The sequence below is a fragment of the Strix uralensis genome, chromosome 11, assembly GCF_047716275.1.
Source record: "Strix uralensis isolate ZFMK-TIS-50842 chromosome 11, bStrUra1, whole genome shotgun sequence".
NCBI classification, from domain to species: Eukaryota; Metazoa; Chordata; class Aves; order Strigiformes; family Strigidae; genus Strix; species Strix uralensis.
Genome location: NC_133982.1, coordinates 10,102,630 through 10,122,744, shown reverse-complemented (window position 1 = coordinate 10,122,744; position 20,115 = coordinate 10,102,630). Strand labels below are relative to the sequence as shown.

General features: G+C 44.4%; 1 protein-coding gene and 1 long non-coding RNA gene across 3 annotated transcripts; one reads left to right on the top strand and one right to left on the bottom strand.

Moving 5' to 3' along the window:
* Window positions 1-43: 43 nt before the first annotated feature.
* LOC141948079 (uncharacterized) lies at window positions 44-4,205 on the top strand. Of its 2 annotated transcripts, XR_012630357.1 has the most exons (4): window positions 44-604; window positions 848-1,045; window positions 1,616-1,712; window positions 2,898-4,205. It is a non-coding gene; the product is annotated as an uncharacterized LOC141948079 (long non-coding RNA). The 2 variants fall into 2 exon arrangements; XR_012630356.1 differs by lacking the exon at window positions 2,898-4,205 and having other exon boundaries at window positions 1,616-2,140.
* Window positions 762-20,026, bottom strand: BLM (BLM RecQ like helicase). The gene is made up of 21 exons (XM_074880098.1): window positions 19,867-20,026; window positions 19,062-19,744; window positions 17,916-18,105; window positions 17,361-17,473; window positions 16,045-16,177; window positions 14,300-15,042; window positions 13,314-13,490; window positions 12,775-12,893; window positions 11,656-11,769; window positions 10,820-10,918; window positions 10,583-10,731; window positions 9,629-9,735; window positions 8,684-8,844; window positions 8,029-8,224; window positions 7,426-7,616; window positions 6,278-6,425; window positions 5,720-5,919; window positions 4,768-4,960; window positions 4,217-4,339; window positions 2,744-2,948; window positions 762-1,031 (listed from the first exon to the last, which is right to left on the bottom strand). Exons 1-21 carry the CDS (start codon window positions 19,986-19,988, stop codon window positions 848-850), a joined length of 4,350 nt encoding a protein of 1,449 aa, XP_074736199.1. The 5' UTR covers window positions 19,989-20,026; the 3' UTR covers window positions 762-847.
* Window positions 20,027-20,115: the final 89 nt, after the last annotated feature.

Below are 20,115 nucleotides of genomic sequence, written 5' to 3'. Positions count from 1 at the left end.
AACCCCGGAGGCCGCGCTCGGGGTTGTGGGGGGAAGGCCCGGGGCCATGGCGAGGGGGAGCGCGGGCGGTACGGGCTGCAGCTCGGCCGGCTCAGGAGGGACAAAGCGAACGTTTGTAAGAGGGAGGTTTAACCGAAAGGGGCTGAGGGCTCGCGGGCTGCTCACGCGATGCACGCGGCCAGCCGGGCCGAGCTGAGGACATCCGCTGCTCCGGGCAAGCCCGCGGCGCCTCATCCCAGCCCCGCGGCTGAGCTCTCCGTGTGCAAGGCAGGAACGGGGAAGCCGAGGGCAGCTCCAGTGATCTCAACTGACAAGATCACAGCTTGAAAAAAACCCCAAAATGCCTAAAAAAAGAAAGCACACGTGGGGCAGGGCTTGGCCCTCCAGCCCCAGCTCCAGGGGAACAGAATTTCAAACTTAGAAACATCAGTATTTTCTCTCTCAGGTGAACAGCCCCGGACTCAGCCCCTCAGAAGAGCAGCTCGGCTCTGGAGCTCTGAAGCACTCGCACAAGTAGCGAGGGAGGAGAACAGAGGGAAGCGCAGCGCTGGGCTGCAGAGTTCAGTAACAGCTTTTGATCGCTGGTCTGGAGCGTAGCCCTGAGGTAGGTGTAAAGCAGGGTTTAAACAGGTCACCTGTAACCCAGGGCAGGGTTTCTAGAACCACAGAACTCTGTTTATAGTTGAAAGGTCCAAATAAAGCCGAGTTTAAAAACATTTATTTAATGTGAGCTTTTCTACTTGACAAATGTACAAGTCTCGGAAGGTTTAGCAAATGAAACAAAAATTTAATAGACAATGATTACATCCTCAGGGCTTGATTTCATACAGTATTTACATTTTCCTAGTTACAACACCGAATAGGAAGGCTGAAGGAAGTGTCTGCTCTTGGGTTTCGGCGGTGCCATGATCCCCAGCTTTGCAGCAGCTCCTTGCGTGGCACTAACCCTGTACGAGGCTGAACTGGAGCCGGAGGAAGCTGGAGCCTTCGAGCCAGACGGCCTTTTGGTCCTTCTGTACCTGCCATAACCGCTGCAAAAATTATGGTGTGTGTCAAACATCTGCATCCTGCCCCCTTCCCCACACCCATGGTATACTTACATATGCACCACCATTAGATTTCTAGAAGACTGTGCTTTCATTTTTAATTTTCTGGGTTTTTTTTAAATACACATGGCTGCAAAAATCCCTTTGAAATGTAAATCAAGTGTAGCATTGCTCTAGCGTTTGCCTAAGGGCAAGAAGCAGCCTGAAACAAGGACAGAGAATGCTGAACCAACCTGACTCCTATTAATCCAATTAGAATATCAACATTAAGTGACACATCAGGGTCAACAGCATTTAATGACTAATATTTTAGTAGATGGGAAGGTGAAAAGGGTGGGAGTAAAACCCACTGGGCTGGCAACTGTTATCTGCTAAAAAAAAAAAAAAGACCAGAATGAGGAAAAACAGGGCAGGGGAGGAGATATTCTTGGAGAGAACAGACAATGGCAGAAAGCAATGAGTTTTAACGAGGCAGACCATATTTCCTCTTTGATGCGACATTAAAGCAGTAAAATGTAAGTAGTTAATATACCAGCAGTTAATAAAACCTAACCGTCGTTACATTTTAGGTGTGACTTCAGGTGGGGATTTTACAGAATGTTTTCAAGAGCACATTAGAACCATTTAGAGCTACTCTGAATGGCCTGAACTCCTCCCACCTGACAGGTAACACAATTTCTGTGACACTTACAGACTGAATAAGACCCCATTCAAAGAATTATTTCAGAAAGGCAAGGCATAGGTTGTCCACGTACCCTGTTTCTCTATCTCACATACCAAACGAGGTGAAATTTCTAGGCAGAGGAATTGAGTAACCTGACCACACCACAGTACAGGCAACTTATGTTTAATTCCTTTCCATGCAGGCAAGCTATGAGCACAGCAAACCTTTCAAGGGCACAACTATAAACCCCAAATCAGAACTTATTGCTCAAGTTTTCTACCGTCACCCCCCTGTTTTTAAAGCGGGTTTGGGGAGGGCATAATTTCTCCACCCATTTCTCCTTTTAGCATTGATTTACCATTATGTTTTGGAGCACAGACCTTCAGCACAAACTGCAGCTACTTGAGTTACCAAACTCAGAACTACGTGAACCCTGAAAATAAGGTCATTGACTCAAAGGACAAGGCCCAGCCTGGCTCTTTCATCACCCTGTGACAGTTCAGTGGCAGATCTGCCCGAGAAGCTCAAGACCAACCCAACTCTTGGATCCAAATGTTACACTCTTGATGTGGCGTTGCCTTGTATGGTACAATCAAGAGGGAGAACTTGAATTAACAAGGAACTGTGAAGTGCAGTTCAAATATTCCATCAAGTCTTTGAAGTTTTAAGCCCTCTTTATGTTTCCAAGCACAGAATCCAGTCAGCCTGCTAATAACGGTTAAGGCAGCACACTGAAATTTAGTGTCACTACTTAGCTTGTGGCAGTCCCAAGTGAGAAACAAAGGACAATGGCAGTCACAAGTGAGAAACAAAGGACAATTGTTAAATATTCTTCCTCACCAGGAGCTTTTTAAACAAAAAATGCTAGAAAATCAAAGTAGAGCAGTTGTTACCAGGTACCTGGGTAATTTTAATGTCATTCTTAAAGTCCATACTTACTCAGGAAAAGGTAGGAGGACAACAGTGTGATTCTGGGACCATCATCATGCTGTTCTGGACAAAGGAAAGTTACTAATGACCACAAACAACGTACCCTTTGGGATGGAACTGCTGGCTACCACCATTACTTGTCTTCTTCCTCTTGGATTCTCTGAAGTTTGGTGGCCTTTTCCTCTTCCTCCTTTGGTTTGCGTTATTGCTAAAATAGCTTGAGGTTGTAACTACATCTGCTTCTTCCTCACTCTCAGGTGTGCCGGTGCTTCTCGGAGCCATGTCCACACTTTGGCAGGCAGCGTCTTCTACAGACAGAGAGCGAGTTAACACTAATGAGATCGAGACAGGGCCTGGGCCCCTCAGAACCGTCCACCAGAACACGCTGATGGTACCAAAACTCCCGCCCTTGCTGGTCAGAACCTCCTTTGCGCCACCTTCATCCCGGTGATGCTCCAGGCTCAGCTAAAGGCATTTCGCAGGTTGGTGTAAAGCAAGGACAGAAGGCAGTTTTGGTTTATCTCATGACATAAAAGAATACTGGCCAGTCCTATTTTCTCTAGCTTGGCTTCTTGTCTAAGCTATTTCAGTGACACTGGCCTGCCTGTCTTTACACTCTCTTCCCCATGTCAGCTGGAAAGAATTATGGAATACACCATAAATACTACAAATACAGCACTTGTTTTTAAAAACAGCATCAGGAGGCACCGAATGGCCCAGGCAGCTGAGAGCTCCTTCTCAATCAGTCACGATCAAGAGGGATGTGATTCTTTGCACAGTCAGTAGAATAAAATACTTAAAAATGAGGTTTGTAGACATGCACTTATTCCCATTGCAGTGTAAGAAAGCACAGCCTCCTTAAACACAAACATGAATCACCAAAATCGGGGGCCCAAAGTCGAATGGGATAGCCAAGCTGTACCCAATACTCCCAACTGCAACACAGGCCATGTGCTGCGCTCATGTGAAGTTACCAGATTTACTGGTCTCAGGGCTCAGTTCTCCATTAGCTGAACTTTGTGTGTAAGGCTAGAGCTGAGCAAAGGCGTTGTAAAACATGACTGTTCTGACCGGAGACCCAGCTTTGTAAGTTCTTCACGTCTGAGCAAGGGCTAGTCAGTGAAGACCTGAACTTACTGACCTCAATTACTATGAAAGAGAACAGGTAGTAGTTCTTGATTATCTGCCAGGCCACAACGTTACCCCAGATGTAGTGGATGCGGGTGTAAAAATATGCAGGAGGTGCAAGACCTCTGACCTTAAGGTCAGAATTCTCATTATAACTAAGCATGTTACATAAGTCCCAATAACTAATAGGTTAGGAGCAGAGCAGTCTGCTTAGTTCTCGTTTTTCTTTTTTAGTCGTTCAGAGATACGCTGAATTTAAGTAGTGAGAAGACAGCAAAACCTCTGTATGTTCTGAAAGCATGTAATTGCTCCCTTTTGGTAATGATTAAACTGTAAGCATTAGTTATTTGTATTTAAAACAAGGTAACTTTTGAGTGAAACTTCTGATAGAGGAGGAGAGAAGGTACTAAACAGGAAAGTACATGTTTAGGTACAAAGGATACTAAACCTGGTATGGTCCATTCAGAGTACTTATCCATCACTTTAATTATTTCTGCACCATATTTTTCCAGTTTGTCTTCTGTGACACCATCAATCTGCAGTAAAACCTCCGCGTCAGATGACAAGGTTTCTGTAACGTAACAAAGTACCAGTCAGACACGTCAAAAGAGAAATTATGGTATTCTGGAGGGCATTAATTCCTTTTCGTGCCACCCTATGCGTTAAGTCCTTCAGGAAACAAGCCATGCCTCTAGCAGATTTGCTTCTAGTTGGTGAGCACAAAAACTAGTCTGAAAATTCTCTCTGATGACACTTCAAAGTTTGTTTTGCAGCGTGATTGCTTGGGTGGCTCTTATCAGGCAGGGCTGCTACAGCACAAACCACAGCTCCACGGAACCCTGCTGCGTCCACTGCTTCCAGAGCACCCGCTCAGTTACGTAAACTTAAACGTGTTCTCGCTAAATGTTCAAAACGGTGGATTTTCTATCAGAAAAGCCTACAATTGCCCGCACAGCCTGCTGCCGACAGGGGCTCCGAGTAACGAGAAGCTGACGTTACCTGCTATTTTCTTTAGAGTTGAAGTACTGAAAATATTGAAGTAATGCACGTCAAAGACTTTCCCAAGCGTTTTGCAGGTGTCTGTAAGTTCCCCGAGGCACTTTTTAACCATTTCTTCCCGCTGGGACATTTTTGCCATGGAAGCCCTTTGCTTTCTGATGGCACTGGCGCTTTCTGTCTCATGAAACTCCACCTGTTAAAATAAACCAACCAGTAACTCCTGTCGGGGCAGTTACTGCAGAGCCATCGTTAGCAGACTGACTGGCAACACAGGGAAACACTGAAGGAAACCAAAAGCATTCTTTGATGGACCAAAAAAAGCTATTTACCCAGTATACACTTTTTAAATGATTTTTGTTTTCTTACAGGCTACTCAACCACCCTTAAGTTTCTCCTAGAGAGAACTAGCAGAGTATACACAACACAGGGCAAAAATGCTGAGACCCCAATTCACAGCTGGCTTTAAACAGGGGTCATTAGGTGTAATGCTGAGGGCTCTGCTCTTTGCCAAACACAGCACTAGTGCAGAGGAGATACTGCCTCAAGCGATTCTGGGACTGGTTCCATGACCTTGAAGTGCATTTTCCATCAGAGCTCACCAATGACTGGAAAAAATAGAGCAGAAAATGTAGGAAAAGGTAGCACTGTTCCTTCTTTGCTTCTTAACTAGCTTTTTCTGTGTTCATCACAACTTTCCTTTCCTGTCAAGCTAGAATCAGATGAATGGGGGGGCGAAAAGAAAGATTTAATCCTCTCTGATCTTCTCAAACTCACCTTTTACCTCACAACGTTGTTATTAGCCACGTTCCTGGCATCTGCTAAAGATTCGTTCCTGTACTCCAGCTTGTAGGCAATCTATGTTTAACTGTCCTAGGGTATATGCCACTTAAAAACTGTAGCACATTCCTTAAAACAGTATGTTCAAGTAAAAAAAAAGAGAATTGTTACATACCTGTAGTGATCCATTTAGCACAGCCTGAGCTTTCTCTCCTAGAATTATATATGCTACTGCTTGGTCATTAGCTGTGATATACAAGTCTTCATCCAGAATCTTGTCCAAGACCAGTTTTCTAAAGAGCCTTTCAACATTATGCCTGGAGTAGGCAGCTCCCTTCCCGAAGATTCCAGACTGAATCTTCGCACTCGTTGCGCCTGTGCAACAGAAATCACAGGCTCAGCCTGCGATCAGGAGGTACGCGGGTATTTACAGGCTGTGGGAGACTCCTGAGGGCATTCCATAGTCTATGCACAGCAAAAAACACTTGTATGCACCAGAAACTCCAAGCACCACCAGAAAACTAATATTATCACTATAGCAACCTGAAACGGATTAAAGCTTTAGTCTCATCTATTTAGGATCATTTATCACCAAGAGATTCCTGGGAAGAATAATTTTGTAAAATACACCTTCCTTTAAACCACTGCTGGTGTTGTGCAGACCTCCTGCACTTAGTCAGGACTTCACACACCGACTCTCTTGAGGTGGTGTCTCTGGAGGAGCAGTACTTACCCAAGAAGATGTCCACCATCATGTTCAGCGTGTACCTTCCAGAATGTGTATTTCTCTTTGTGTTTATTCGTCCCATTTGTCCACAGTGCTCTTGTACAAATCTTATAATGCTCTTCACTTCATCTGTTACATTTCTTGATTTGTAATCCTATTAAAAATAGACTTGATGAGGAAACAGCGTTACGTGGCTCTGTCCTAATGCAAGTTGTTACTGACAACCTTTTCATTATTGAGCTTTTTCCAGTCATGAATTCATTTTGTTCCAAAGAGAGAAATAGTGATTTTCTAGTTAGTACACCTACAGTGATACAATACAGTCTCAGGAATTATGGATTTGATAATGCTCTGGAAAATGCAATAATACATACCAGCTGGTTGTGCTTAATCTCTATTGTGTTAATTCTATAGAGTGAGCTGCAAGATTGCTGCATGAATACCAGTAATCAAGGTCAATCATTTGGAAAGCGTTCCTGTAATTATTCTGCTGCCATGCACTAGAATTTACACCTCCAGTACGCATTGAAATGAGAAGCCTGGACTGAATATGCATTATTCTAGCCAAACATGTTACAATCACAGCTATGTAAGGTAATGCTTCGAACACAGGACTGAGAAGCAATTATCATCAGGTATAAAGCTGATCTGGTTTACAGAGATCAGTAACTCTTCCCTGTCTGCTCTGAGCTCCTGTTCACGCCACTGACAAGTTTGTTTCAATCCCTAGCGCACAAACCCCAACCTCTGGCCTCCTCAAGCAGCGCACACCTCCTGACACGGCACCCGTGCTGCCCTGGCAGCGCAAAGCTGCCTGGAAAACATCAGAATTGGCAGCTGAAGGGATTTCCCCGCAGCCATTCCAGAGGATCCTGTGTCAGCTCCCGCCTCCTATAAGCGCTGTGGCCAGGAAAATCCACTCCAAGGAACATCCTTACACCTCCTCTGACAGAAACAGGAGCATCGTAAGTCCGTGTGTAATTCCACTCTAGGTTAAACCCTGGAAATAATTCGAAGCATCTAGCATCACAAAAATACAAGACATCTTATTCATTTTCCCCATTTGCCTTCCCAAATGTCACGTAACCATTTTTTAATGCAGCTAAATGCAAAATCAGTTTAACAACACTATAAATAAGAGCTGTGGGTTTTACCTTCTTTCTACTGCAGTTATCACAGGTTACTTCTGGGTGATCTTTACAGAAGGTGGGATTAAAATTAGTTTCCCCGAAGTAGGCCAAAAGCTGAATTCGCCGGCAGTCAAGGACATTCTCACAGTAGTGAACCATACTGTACAGGTTGTTAAAGTGGGTCTCTCTCGTGTGACTGTTTCCATCTTTCTCCACTGAAATGCAACAAATTCAATTGTATTTGTTAAATCTGCACTTCTGCATTTTTATAAACTATTAGATAGACAAAACACAATATTTTTTTTGCTTAAGAAAAAAGATGAGTAGGTTAGTACAGAACTGACCTAGGACAGATTTTACCTCTGGAGTTTTAAAGAATGGAGAAGGGAAATAAGACTACAATTACAAGAATCGAGAGATGGATATGTATGAAGCAAAATGACTAAAATTAAGTACAAGTGACAAAATCTTTCATTACAGAAAACCGTTCAGGTGAAGATGCAGAGTCTTCCCACCTCTGCAACAGTGTAGTAATGAGGAGGTGACACTGTCTAAACGAAACAGAGACCAACGACTATGCGCCTCTGTTAGCACTGTCTCCGTTAAGTTACGGACGTGAGGACTCACTCAGTATCAGCCTTCTCAGTCTGGTGACATCGCTGTAGCTGTAGAAGAGCAGGCAGTGGGACATCTCGCCGTCTCGTCCAGCTCTGCCAGATTCCTGATAGTAACCTTCTATAGATTTGGGAAGAGAAGCGTGGATAACGTAGCGTACATCAGGTTTATCAATTCCCATTCCAAAGGCAATTGTCGCACATATAACCTGGGAAGGAAATAATCGTTTGTTACGTAGAGTTGTAGGAGTCATTCATGCAGCACTCTGCACCGAAAACAGGCGATCAGGGTTACAAAATTCAACTGTAACACTGCAAGACAAGTACCAAATAGCAAACCCACCCCTCCTTTCAGAAGAGCTATTCCCGACAAAGGGAAAACTCCAAATTTGAGTCTCAATATCTTCGGCAGCGTGCCTCAAGCTGTTTCAGAAGCCTTGTGCTGCTCAGTTCCTTCATACCTGGGTGCAGCACTGCAGCCTTTGATTTGTAAAACCCCCAAGAAAGCGACAGCTAATGTGTTTCTGCAGACCCGTTTGGATTGGTTTTTTAATACTGCATCCAATTTGGCAATAACATTACACAACTTCGCTTTCATTTACTAGGCCAAGAGGGATAAAAGTGCTCTAAATTCTATTCACTACTTTTCCCTGGTTGCTCTCTTTTACCTGGCATCCTTCTTGATTAATCCACTTCTTTTGTACAAGATCTCTGTTGGAGTCAGTGAGGCCAGCGTGGTAGGCGAGCGCCGCAAGACCTTCCCTCTGCAGAATAGCTGCTGTTGTGTCACATTCATGACGTGAAAGGCAATAAATTATTCCAGAGTCATCTGCAAAAAAAGATTTGTGCTACAATACAGCTTCATTCCCTTTCACTTGCTTAACAGTCATACCTGTCGAGTGAATACATTTATTCCAATAGGGAGAGGTTGGCAAGTGTAATGCAATAACTGTTTAATTTTATTAATATCAGATGTTTTTTGTTAAGTTTCTCCTCGCCCAATTCCTGTTTTTTTGGTGAGGTTGAATCAAGAAAAGGTTTCCTGCTTGGTACTGCGTATCTTAGGATTTAAAATGCACAAATAAAAAACTACACAAATCAAGAGGCAGAGCAGTTCAGCCAGTGGTAGGGCAGGTCCCAGCACGAGGGAAGCCGTGGAGGGAGCTGGGTGCAGCCCGCTGCCAGCAGCAGGAGCTGCCGGGCTCCAGAAGCGAGACAGGGAAGAGAGGAGCCCCTGCAGGTACCTCCAAGGGGGACCAGAGATAAGCAGACCAACAGAATTAAACACTGAGAACAGTACGGATATTAGATGGCCTTTATACTCTGAAGACACGATGCTAAAAGGTCTGGCAACCTCCAGAAAGATTACCCAAGAGTTTTACCATCATTTACTTTTCCATCTTAACTTGAACTCTTGACTTTAGGATGCCCATAAATCTGGTTCCCATTATCAGTAATATCATTTTGCCTCCAACTTGTTTTTCTTGTAAATACATTAGTCATTTCCAGAAAGGTACAAGTTTGGGGTTTTTACAGCATTATAGAAGCTTTTCCTGCCTTAACAAGCAGTTCATAAAAAAGCACACAAGCACGCTATGCTGCTCAGTACTCACGGGGATGATATTTTTTAATCCATTCCAAGCAATCCATTGCCACCTTCTTTGGCTTCTTGGGCAATACATCATACTTCAAGTTATGCCTGTTGAAGCTCATTGTAAACCTAAAACAGAACAGTTCATGGGTGCTCGTCAGCTTTAGGGGTGCAGTAATCCTTTCAACAAGCTAAGGACTGACTGGAGTGTCCCCCCTTCAGCTAACTGCTACTCCTTCTGCATTATCGGCAAAGGAATTATTGTTCCACTACGCTCACGGAGATTCACGTCACCCATACTCTGGGTCTAAAAATTCCTGCATTTTTCCTGTGGCTGTGAAAAAAACCAAAGCTCCATGGCACTGCGTAGAGGGAAGAAACGCCCACAAACCATAAAACACACACAGACCGATTTGCCTCGCCTTCATTTCCCTTGTTGAACACTAGCATCCACATCTGACCCATCAAATTTGCAAAATACAGTGTCACCTCCCTCCTTCTACCCTAAAATTCATTTCTAAAATAAGAAATTCAACAAAACAGATTTTTTTTTTTTTTCCCATTGTGTACAATGAACACACTACAATACAATCCAGGCCCAATGATACCTCATTATCTATGTTACTGCCAGTACTAATTAAAAAACACTTCCAGCCTTTGCGGTTTTCCAGCAGTCTCATAAAAAGCACCCTAAAATACAACTTGCGTGTTTTGTCAGCGACAGAAAATTTAATGATTTTCTATTAGACAGCTTCCTTAATCATGCAAGGAAGAGTTTGGCAAAGGGTTTTTTTTCTTACTTTAATATTCTGCTTATAAGTCACATTAAATTCCCTGCACACATTCTCATTTAATCAGCTACAACTACATAAGTATTCCAGGTGGACCTGTAATGCTTTTCTTACTTTACTAAGTTTTCCACTCAGAATTTCTGCGGCACAAACAAATTGCTTCAGGAAACTGCTGAGCGACTTACACTTGTGGTTTTAGCATCTCAAGCTGATTCTGAACATCCTTCTGCACTCTGGGGTTGGCAGTGGCAGTCAGAGCCATCATAGGAACAGAGCGAAACTTCCTGCGGAGCATATTCAGCCGTTTGTAGTCTTGTCGAAAATCGTGACCCCACTAGTTGAAAAACAAGATTGAAGTATAACTGAGTAAGATGCTCCAACTGATTCTTTTGCCATCTTGGAAAACAAGTCAAGGTTTTCACCTGGCTGACGCAGTGGGCCTCGTCAATGACAAAACGCGCGAGGAGTTTCCTGTCGTAGAGGTTTTCCAGGGCTGACATCAGTCGGTTGCTTGCACAGACCTAGGCACAGAGCCACCAGCGGCGTGAGAAAGCAAAGTAACAGCAGCGTCACGTCACCCGCCCGGCGGGGAACACACAAACAGCTGTTCTGGACAGCAAAGGTACAGCCTGAAGGCGTAAAGAAGATGGCAATCAATCAGCTCTGGTTTAATTGACAACGGAGCAGCTGGTGCAGGATTACTGCAGGGTCCCAGGATCACCTATCCAGAGGTCCTGCAATCTGAGTAAATTTAAATGACTTCTGTCACGAAAGACAGGGAAAGACAATGCTGAAAGAGAAACGTAATCAGCACACTGCACACTCCCCTCTTACAAAGCTCCGGGGAATGACATAATCTTTAAAGGCAGCACATAATGAAGTGCACAGCAATCTTTTGACCTGTTACCCTGACAATTACACATTTTCTCCCGGTATTTTCCTATCCACAGCAGCCTAGATGCTAACAGCGACTTGGCAGCAGCTAGCCACTAATATGTAGTAAGATATATTGAAATGGCTGGGCACAGGGTTTTTGTTTTGAGAGTTTACATTGTAAGACATACTCGGTTCTCATTCTTGGTTACTTACTGACTGAAATTAGTTACATCTGTACAGAGTCTTACTGAATTAACCAAAAAATGTTTAACATTTTTTTTCCCCAGAAGCCCACTCTAAGTTCAGTGTTTCCCCTTTAATACTTCATAGTAATCTTCCTCTTGTTGCCTCCATGATTTTAGAATTCAAATTAAATACAAACCTTCTCAGGGGTAACATACAGAAGCTTTATTACAGGATCTTTTTTTGACAATTGCATATATATTTTTGAAGCATCAGCATCCGTTCTATCACCAGTCAGGTATGTTGCAGCAATCTATATTTAAAAAATATATATATATTAAGCTTTAATATGCACAAAACAGAAGAACCTCCAACTACAGTCCTATATCTAGTTATAAACCAGATCAAAGTATATGCATTTACTATCCTCAGTGAACATTTTCAATGCTTCTTTGTGTAATTATAGATAGCATTTGAACCCCCACCGCACCGTAGACATCACAGAATTTTTCTAATAATAAAACCAGGAGACTATAAGCCAAATTCATTTCTTTGCTCCCAATTCTACCAGCAAACCAATGGCTGACCTAGGGGATTTCTCCGCTTTCTTTGAACTCTCTTTCCAGTAAAGAAAACAGATGTGATGTTTGTTTATTGCTCAATACGCTATAAGTTTGAATTGAATTCAGAAAGCAGAGATCTTAAGATAAGAAACCAAGTTTCCAAGAAGCACAAAAACATGGTAACACCCTCAGCGACAGGGCCCACAGAACAACATTGCATCGGAAGAGCCTGGATACAACCTGGAGCAGCAATTTAATATTAAGTTTAAAAGTATAACTTGCTATTCACACTGAATAGTAACAAAGGAATGAGACCGTGAGGACAAAAGCAGCTCCTAAGGGGTCAGCTGTAGGAGCACACATCTTCCACCCTCTCTTTCTTACTTCTCTAGAAGTGCTTCGCATCTCCAGAACCCGCCCAGCTCAGGAACCGTAGGTGCTTATTTCTGCTATAGAGCCAGGCTGCTCCTCCTAAAAGGTGCCTAAACGCAACTCTCGGTTCTAAGAATCAGGCATCTGTACTTGACAACTAAGCTCCAATAACAAGTCCACACTAGCATCAATAAATTTAGCTGTTATGCTGCCAAGATATTCTAGTTAATCTAATTTAGGCCTTCCTACACAGCTTTGTGTGCCTTTTACCATTCCAATCTAATCAATGTTTGCAGTTTATATTTGAGAGACATAAGATTTGCTGTAAATTTTCAGATTTCTAGTTTACTTATCTGCAGTTTAACTAAATAAATAAAACTTACATCTAAAGTCTTCAGCTTCTGAACTTGATCTATTATCAGCGACCTCAGTGGAGAGATCACGATAGTGACTCCGGCAGACACACACGCTGGTAACTGGTAGCACAAGCTTTTACCACCACCTGCAAGGATTAAGCAGAACACAACAATCGTTGGGTATCGAGAGGAAAGGGAGACGGTGTGGAGGAGTGGAAGAGGGGAGGCCTATCTCTTACTTCCCATTTTACAGCACTTTCAGAAACAAACTTTTACCAATGACTGCCTCTAATGCCACACATGTAGGACAAGGAAGAGTTACCACGTGAAATATTACGGAAGGCAGAAATTCAATCACCTCATTCAAGGCACCGCAGTTCATACAATATGCCAGAAATCCTGCAGCCACAGAATTCAAGCAGCACAATTTATCGCCACCTCCGCAAAAGCACAGAGAAACAGGGAAGTTCGTCACGGGCCTTGCAAAAGGAGCTTCAGGTCTTTATTTCTCAAGAGCCTGCCAGCCCTCAAAAGCCTGCGGCCGCGTGGCATTTGAAAATACCTACCCGTGGGCATTAGGATGAAGCAATCTTCACCCAGAAGAGCAGCGTTGATGGCCTCCAGCTGATTTGTCCGAAAATAGTGCAAGCCAAACTTTTTGTGAAATATATTCATCATTTCTTCAGAATGGGAGAATTTCATACCCCTGAAATGTTCCAGTGCAGGGTTATTAACCGGCAGATCTAGTAGACAAGGAAAACATAGTTAGAGTAAGTTACAATATCAGGTTGTGCTACCCCTCCTGCAACATAAAACCGCTTCACTAGAACAGAAGGCTTGGCCACCACTTCAACCCTTTAAACCTTTTAAACTCAAATCATGACTTACAAAAAAAAAAAAAAAAAAAATCGCATTCATCTAGAATTTAAGACCAGCTAAAGTGTGAATTTTGATAATATGCAAATCTCTGGAAACAAGCTTCTAACCCCTGACTGTAGAAACTGCCCAGTCTGGCACTGAAAGCTCACACAGCTACAAAGAGGCTCCCCCTTTGTGGCTCCCAACAGCAGGTGCCAGCTGAATCAGCGACAAAGCCGATGAAACGGGTTAACATTTCCACCTCCCCTTTTACCAACCCGCTCCTACAGTAACCACAAATAATAGTGACCCACCCCGTGCCCCAGAGGAGTTCGGTTTGCTTCAACAAGTGTTCGTTTTTGCATAAACAGCTAAAACCGTTGTACAGCTTTGAATTAACAACTGCAGAATCATTATTTAATTACAAACACAGAAACGTTCTAGTTTCTAATTTTAGCAGCTTCGTCTTCCCAGCAGCCTGCAACCTGCACGACAAATAAGTATTCAAGAAGTTTGGCATCGCTTGGAGGAAAAAAAAACAGAAGATGACTTTGCAGAGAGAAACCAAAAGAAATTTCCACAGAAACAAGAGGCTCTGATGCAATCTACAGTAAGGTACTTGGCCTTAGGTTTAAAAATAAGTAAATAAAAATTTAAAAAGGGAAGGACAGTAATCCTAATGAGCATAATTCACCTGAACGGTTCTTTGTTGCCGTTGAGAAGGTTGATTTCGGAACAGCAGAATTTGATACAAGAGCAGATCCTTTGGCTCTGGACATGATCTTTGACAGCAGCGACTGGGCAGGGGGCCCCTCCCGGACGGGCTGGTACAACGGCGCTGAGGGCGTCTCAGGTGCCGAAACATTCTCCGAATTCTCCCAGTCCTCGTCAAAATCATCAATATCAAAGGGATCGAGGTCAAAGTCTGTATCGTTGAGACCCAGACCACCTTCTGCAGGGGGGCCCCAGGGGGCTCGGCTCTGAGCTTTCAGAGCTGTGCTCTTAAGGGGCCGCTCTGCCCACTGACCGTCCCCACTGTTTCTCAGCCCCGGTTTTCCCCACCAGTTGCTGTCGGAGGACGTTGAATGGAGGCTGGGGGAAGCTCCCTCTTGGCCATTTACCTTGGGCGAATTCAGCGCTGTGGGTTCTGGGCAGGTGATCTCCTCAAGACTTTGCTTTGAAACGTAAGAGGTATCCAAGGTTTGATTGGTTTTGGTAGAAAAATTGCTTGAATTAACAGTCCCAGAAAGCAGAGATGGGAGGTTTGTGGATTTTGGCGAGTTTCTGCCAGAACTGAAGCTCCAGTTGGGGCCAGAACACGGAGCAGCACCAGGACATGCAAGAGGGCCCCGCTCCACACATGCCTTCCAGTTTCTAGGAAAAGTGTTGTTTGTGCTACTCTTGTTCCAAGTAACAGAATTTCCTAGTAATTTTCTCCTGGGAGAGATGGCAAGGGAAGGAAGAAGGAAAACAAATATTTAGTCATAAGCAAAGATTTATCAAGTTCTACAACATACACAAAACCATTTTATCTCTCTCCTATTAAAAATATTAACATATGGTGGCTACAGCATATTCTGTATCACTGTATTTTAAAGATATTTCAAACAAATCTAGGGAAGAGAGAGTAATACCAGAACTAAATTGAACAAAATAATTACAAAATTACTACATCTTCTGTGCAGACATAAAAGAAAAGAATTTCCAACAGCAAGGAACTGATACAGGCAAGGTTGAGAATTTAAAAAAAAAAAAAAATCCTTAGAGGCACAAACCTGAAGTTAAAAAAGTAAAAATATGCTTGAACCAAATTATGTTATTATGTACTTTCTAAAGACTATGTCTGACTAGAGCAATAAGAGGAAATAGAATAATTAGTTTCACTGAGAACGCTCAGAAAAAGCACATAGTCCCAGTGAAAAAACAAAACAAAATCCCAAAACTCAATACTTTGTCTAGGTATTGCAGCATCCGCAGACGTTAAAGCGGCACGTTGCAGTAGCAATAATCACACTGAAAGGTGACAAGTATGTGGGTACTGGGAGAAGTCATAATCACTGTGGTCAGTGACAACGATTTAATAGAGATTTAACATTCTCTCAGAGAAAGAGTGTTAAATTAATGCCTCTGGTTAGGGGGAATGGGGATGACACCCAGCAGGTTATACACATCACCCAGCTCCTCGGGAAGGAGCTGGTGCTGTCACCTTCCAGAGGAGAGACACAGGACTCCCCCTGCCTCAGGCTGAATGGGGCACTGGACCCTTTCTTCTGGCAGAACACTGGGGTTGTTAATACTTTCAGCAGTTTGGGGTATGTTTTGCCTTCATTCGGCCAGTAATTTTAAGCTGTTTAAACAACCCTTCCGCATCGTCTTTTCCACGGGACGGAGCCACTCAGCAGGGAGAGGCAGAAGGGGAAGGCTGCTCAGGGGAGCTACCTGAGATCTCTCTGCTGGAGGAGCTCCCTCGCGCACGACAGGGACTGAAGCTCATGGAGGGGGATGGCATCCACCAGCTGACAGATACTGTCCATGACACTGTAGAGCTGCTGTGCCAAATGCCCGCCTTTATCTGTTAGATGGAGTGATTTTAGCAGGCAGCAATACTGATTGTTATTAGAACATGTAACAAGATGATACCACTCTCCCAAAAGACAGTAAATTGCAATAAATAAGTAAATAATTTACTTTCAATATATTTTTTAAAAGTCCATTCGCGTAAAGAAACTGTTTCTGTGTGCACGAACTCGCCCAGGCTACATATTTTTGCCCTTGCCTTTTAATTACTCATCCATATAAATCTTCCAAGACTCGTCACAGTTCTTTCAAACTTATTTCCAAGAAACATTCAAGTTTACATGTTTTGCTTATCTCAAATTACCCCTCCCCAACCACACTAAAACACATTTTATCAAAATATTACATTGCGATTCTACACTAGGAAGCACCATAGAAAACCTCTCACGAGTGAAAGTCAGCACCTGCCACCTCATGACTTTCCCTTTCAAATCTGGCATCACTGCAAACCACCTGGATTTTGCCAATGAACTGCTGCTACCAGGGGTGTGACCCCTTGGCCTAAACCTTGGCCTAACACTGACTCACTGGGCGGTCAGGAGAACGCACTGAGCCGGGGTTTGCTATCAGCACCCTGAGGATGACAAGATGGAGCTTGATTAAATTGATTTCCAGAACAGCATTGTTAAAACATAAATAAAAACACTGCTCTGGGAATTTATAAACAGAAAATCTTAAATAACACTGTGGAACAGTACCATAAGCTGTATTTTTATATATTTTGAGAGGAAAGTCTGAACCTGCAGCCTTAAAAGCGGGCTGTGCCACACCTCCACTTAGTAACTTTTCATTCTGCAAGTGAAACTCAGAAACGTTTTAGCTCAGTATCTCTCAAAGTCGGCATCTGTGGGAAGCAGATGGAAGCACTGACACAGCTCCAGCTTACAGTGGTGTGCCTTTGAGCCAGAGCTGATTCGGGAACGATTGGGTCGATCTGGGCTTTTGAGTTCTGAAGAGAAGATCTGTGCGGTGTCCCAGGCTGGCGCTGACAAACCCGGACTCAGGATCAGACAACAGCCCCGAGCCTACACAAGGTACACACACCGTGACACAGCCCCTGCTCCCTCGCCCCCATCCGTCAGTTAAAGCTCTCAGCTTGCATGGGATACACAGGAGAACAATTAGTTGCAAACCATCCCCAAAATCGGAGGCATCAAATTTCAAAACGTTTCAGGTACCTGCAGCCTCCGCACCAGGATCTCTTCCAGCAACAGGCTGAGTTGTGGCAACCTGGGACTCAACGCTGCTACCTGTGGATCTTCCACCAGTAGGAGATTCTTTGAAAATATTACTAACATTAAAAGAAAAAGTCATTAAAATACAGGTATCTGTAAATCAAGGCATTTCCATAAGAGAAGTTTATCTTTTAGAATAACAGCATTTAAGATGTGTGTAAAAGATAAACAAGTTTCTGAATACTCAGTTAAAATTCAAGTAGCTGAGCAGTTTATCACTCATCCCATGTGCCAATGTGTAGAGACTTGCTTCAATATTTTTTTTTCCCCTCCCACTATGAAAGGAAAAATAACTGCTTTTTCTGAAGCAAAAGCCACCTTAAACATTGGCCGTAACAAAAAAGTATTTCATAAAACATTAACAGCAGCTGTCAACTGCCAACCTGCCAAGCAACAGACACAATCGACTCAATCCATAACTTTTTAACAAGCAGCAGTTTCACATCTTTTTTGGTACTTTTTAAAATCAGACAGTTTTATCAATGAACTTTGTTTCACCTAATGCTTTTTACAGAAGGTGAGAAGGAAGGCAGCTCTTCTTCAGGGGAGGGTGGAACGATATCTAAGTAATCATCCTCTTCAAGCTCAAGGCCTGCGACCAACTCGTTGTCGGCCTCAGCCAGCTCAGGGGGGCTGTGTTTCTCAGCGCTGCTTGGCCTCCGGCTCTCACCACTTCCATCATTAGCAGCTGAAAGAGAAGGGTATTGATATTGTCGGGTAACACTGTAAACTCATCCTGGTATAAGGAAAAATGCAGCTGAACAGAGGGAAAAAATTAATAGCTAGATTTCAAAATACTCATTTAATACAGTTTCTGACTTTTAAAGGACAAAAAAAAGTTATTACTGCTCCCTTTTTCTTCCTCATTAATAACAAACAGACAAAAACCCCACAAACTGTCTTTCCAGTGGAAAAGTTATATAGCTTGCCTGCAGTTACCTTTCCCCGTCAGAAGAGAAAAACTTAAGAGATATATTTCCCTACAAGAGATTTTACAGAAAACTCTTGTTATATTAAATACTAGCTTAAAAAGAGCATAGACTCATCAACTAGCACAGTCCCTATACTGGAATTAGAAGGTGAATTTACATGTATAGAGCCTTATAAGACAAATCCTACTAAGAAAGACCAGTATCAGTATCATTAATATATTAAAACTAATTTCACAGAAAGAGGGGAAAAGGTAGCAAAGTATTCTATAGAAGAAAAATACAGTTCACAAATCCTTTTGCTATTTAGTGTAACGGCAGCATCACAGAACACTGTTCAATATTATTCCATTGCATAAACATTAATTTCACAAATAAAGATCAAAATTTTCAAAACATAACAGGTAAGGAATATCAAACAGAGAAGCTGTGTGGGAGCACTCTGACTGACAGTCATGAACTTTTTTGGACTGCCGTATGGGCACTCTTACAACTCCACGCGACCAGCTGCTACTCCTGCCCCAGAGACAACGCTCCACTACTTACAACCCGGCACTTTCACACGCTGTGGACACCCAAACGAAATCACATACCCACAACCGCTCCTCAGATACGGGCATGCAGCTCCCTCTGCTTTCCGAAAGATCAAGCCCTCAGTGTGCAAACACGAACATATTTCCTCCCAGCTCACCGGTACTTTAAAATAAACTGTTACCTGGGTGAGCCTCTTCCCTGTCATCATCCAAAATCACGTCAGCAGATAGATTCTCCCAAAGGTCCTCACCCACAGCCTTGTTACCGCTGCAGGGAGCTGAATCCTCAAGACAGATGAGAGATTGCTGCGACAAGGGCCGTTGTTCAGCCTCTAGAGAGGCCTCCCCGTGGCTGCAAGGCCCCACGTCATCGCCCGTGGTCCCGGGAGAGCCCAGCGGCTCATCCCGGCGAGGGTTTGACCTCTGGGAGGCCTTGCAGGAGGCCCGCTGCCCTTTGGGGGACAGGACCGGCGGTCTGCAATACTTCTTTTCGATTCTTGACAAATCGAAGTCGTCAATGTCATCCCACTCATCTTCTACGGTAATGACGGGGCCGGCCGCAGGACTGTGCAGCCCCTCGCTCCCACTCCTCTTTCCAGTGGCCACGGGGCCTTTTGACGCCTCCCCACACCTGGCAAGTGTCGGGCTTGCACAGGCCGTCTCGAGGCCCTGTCCATGAGGGCCGGCTGCTGCTGGGAAGAAATCCTGGATTTGGGTTTTCTTGTCCTTGGAGGCAGGGAGGGCCGAGCCAAGCGCAGCCAGGGAGGTGTTAACGTCTTTGTCCCTCAGTGCAGAGGCGGCGGAGAGGCCCCGAGGCTCCCTGGGCAGGGCGCCGGCCGGAGAAGTCTTCTTGAAGGTAAAGCCCCTGTAAAGAGACGAGCCCCTCATTAGCGGCCCGGCTAAGGAGGGGCTCCCCAGGAGCTCGCCGCACGCTAAAGCTCCGCCGCCCGCTGCCACCCCCACCCGCCGAGGCTCCGCGGAACTCACGCCGGCCGGTGCCGCGGCGGGGGCGGCTTGCTGAGGGCGCCGCGGGCCGAGTGGAGCCGCAGCTGCTCCCGCAGGTTGTTCTGCGGCACAGCCGCCATGATGGGGCGGGAGGGGGCCGCCATGACGGGACCGCCCCGCCGCCGCGCGGCCCCTTCACATTCGGCGCCAAAACAGCACCTGCCCCGCCCATTGGATGGACGCGCCGGAAGCGGAAGTGACGGAGCGGCGCTTCCGTTTCCGCGGCGAGCG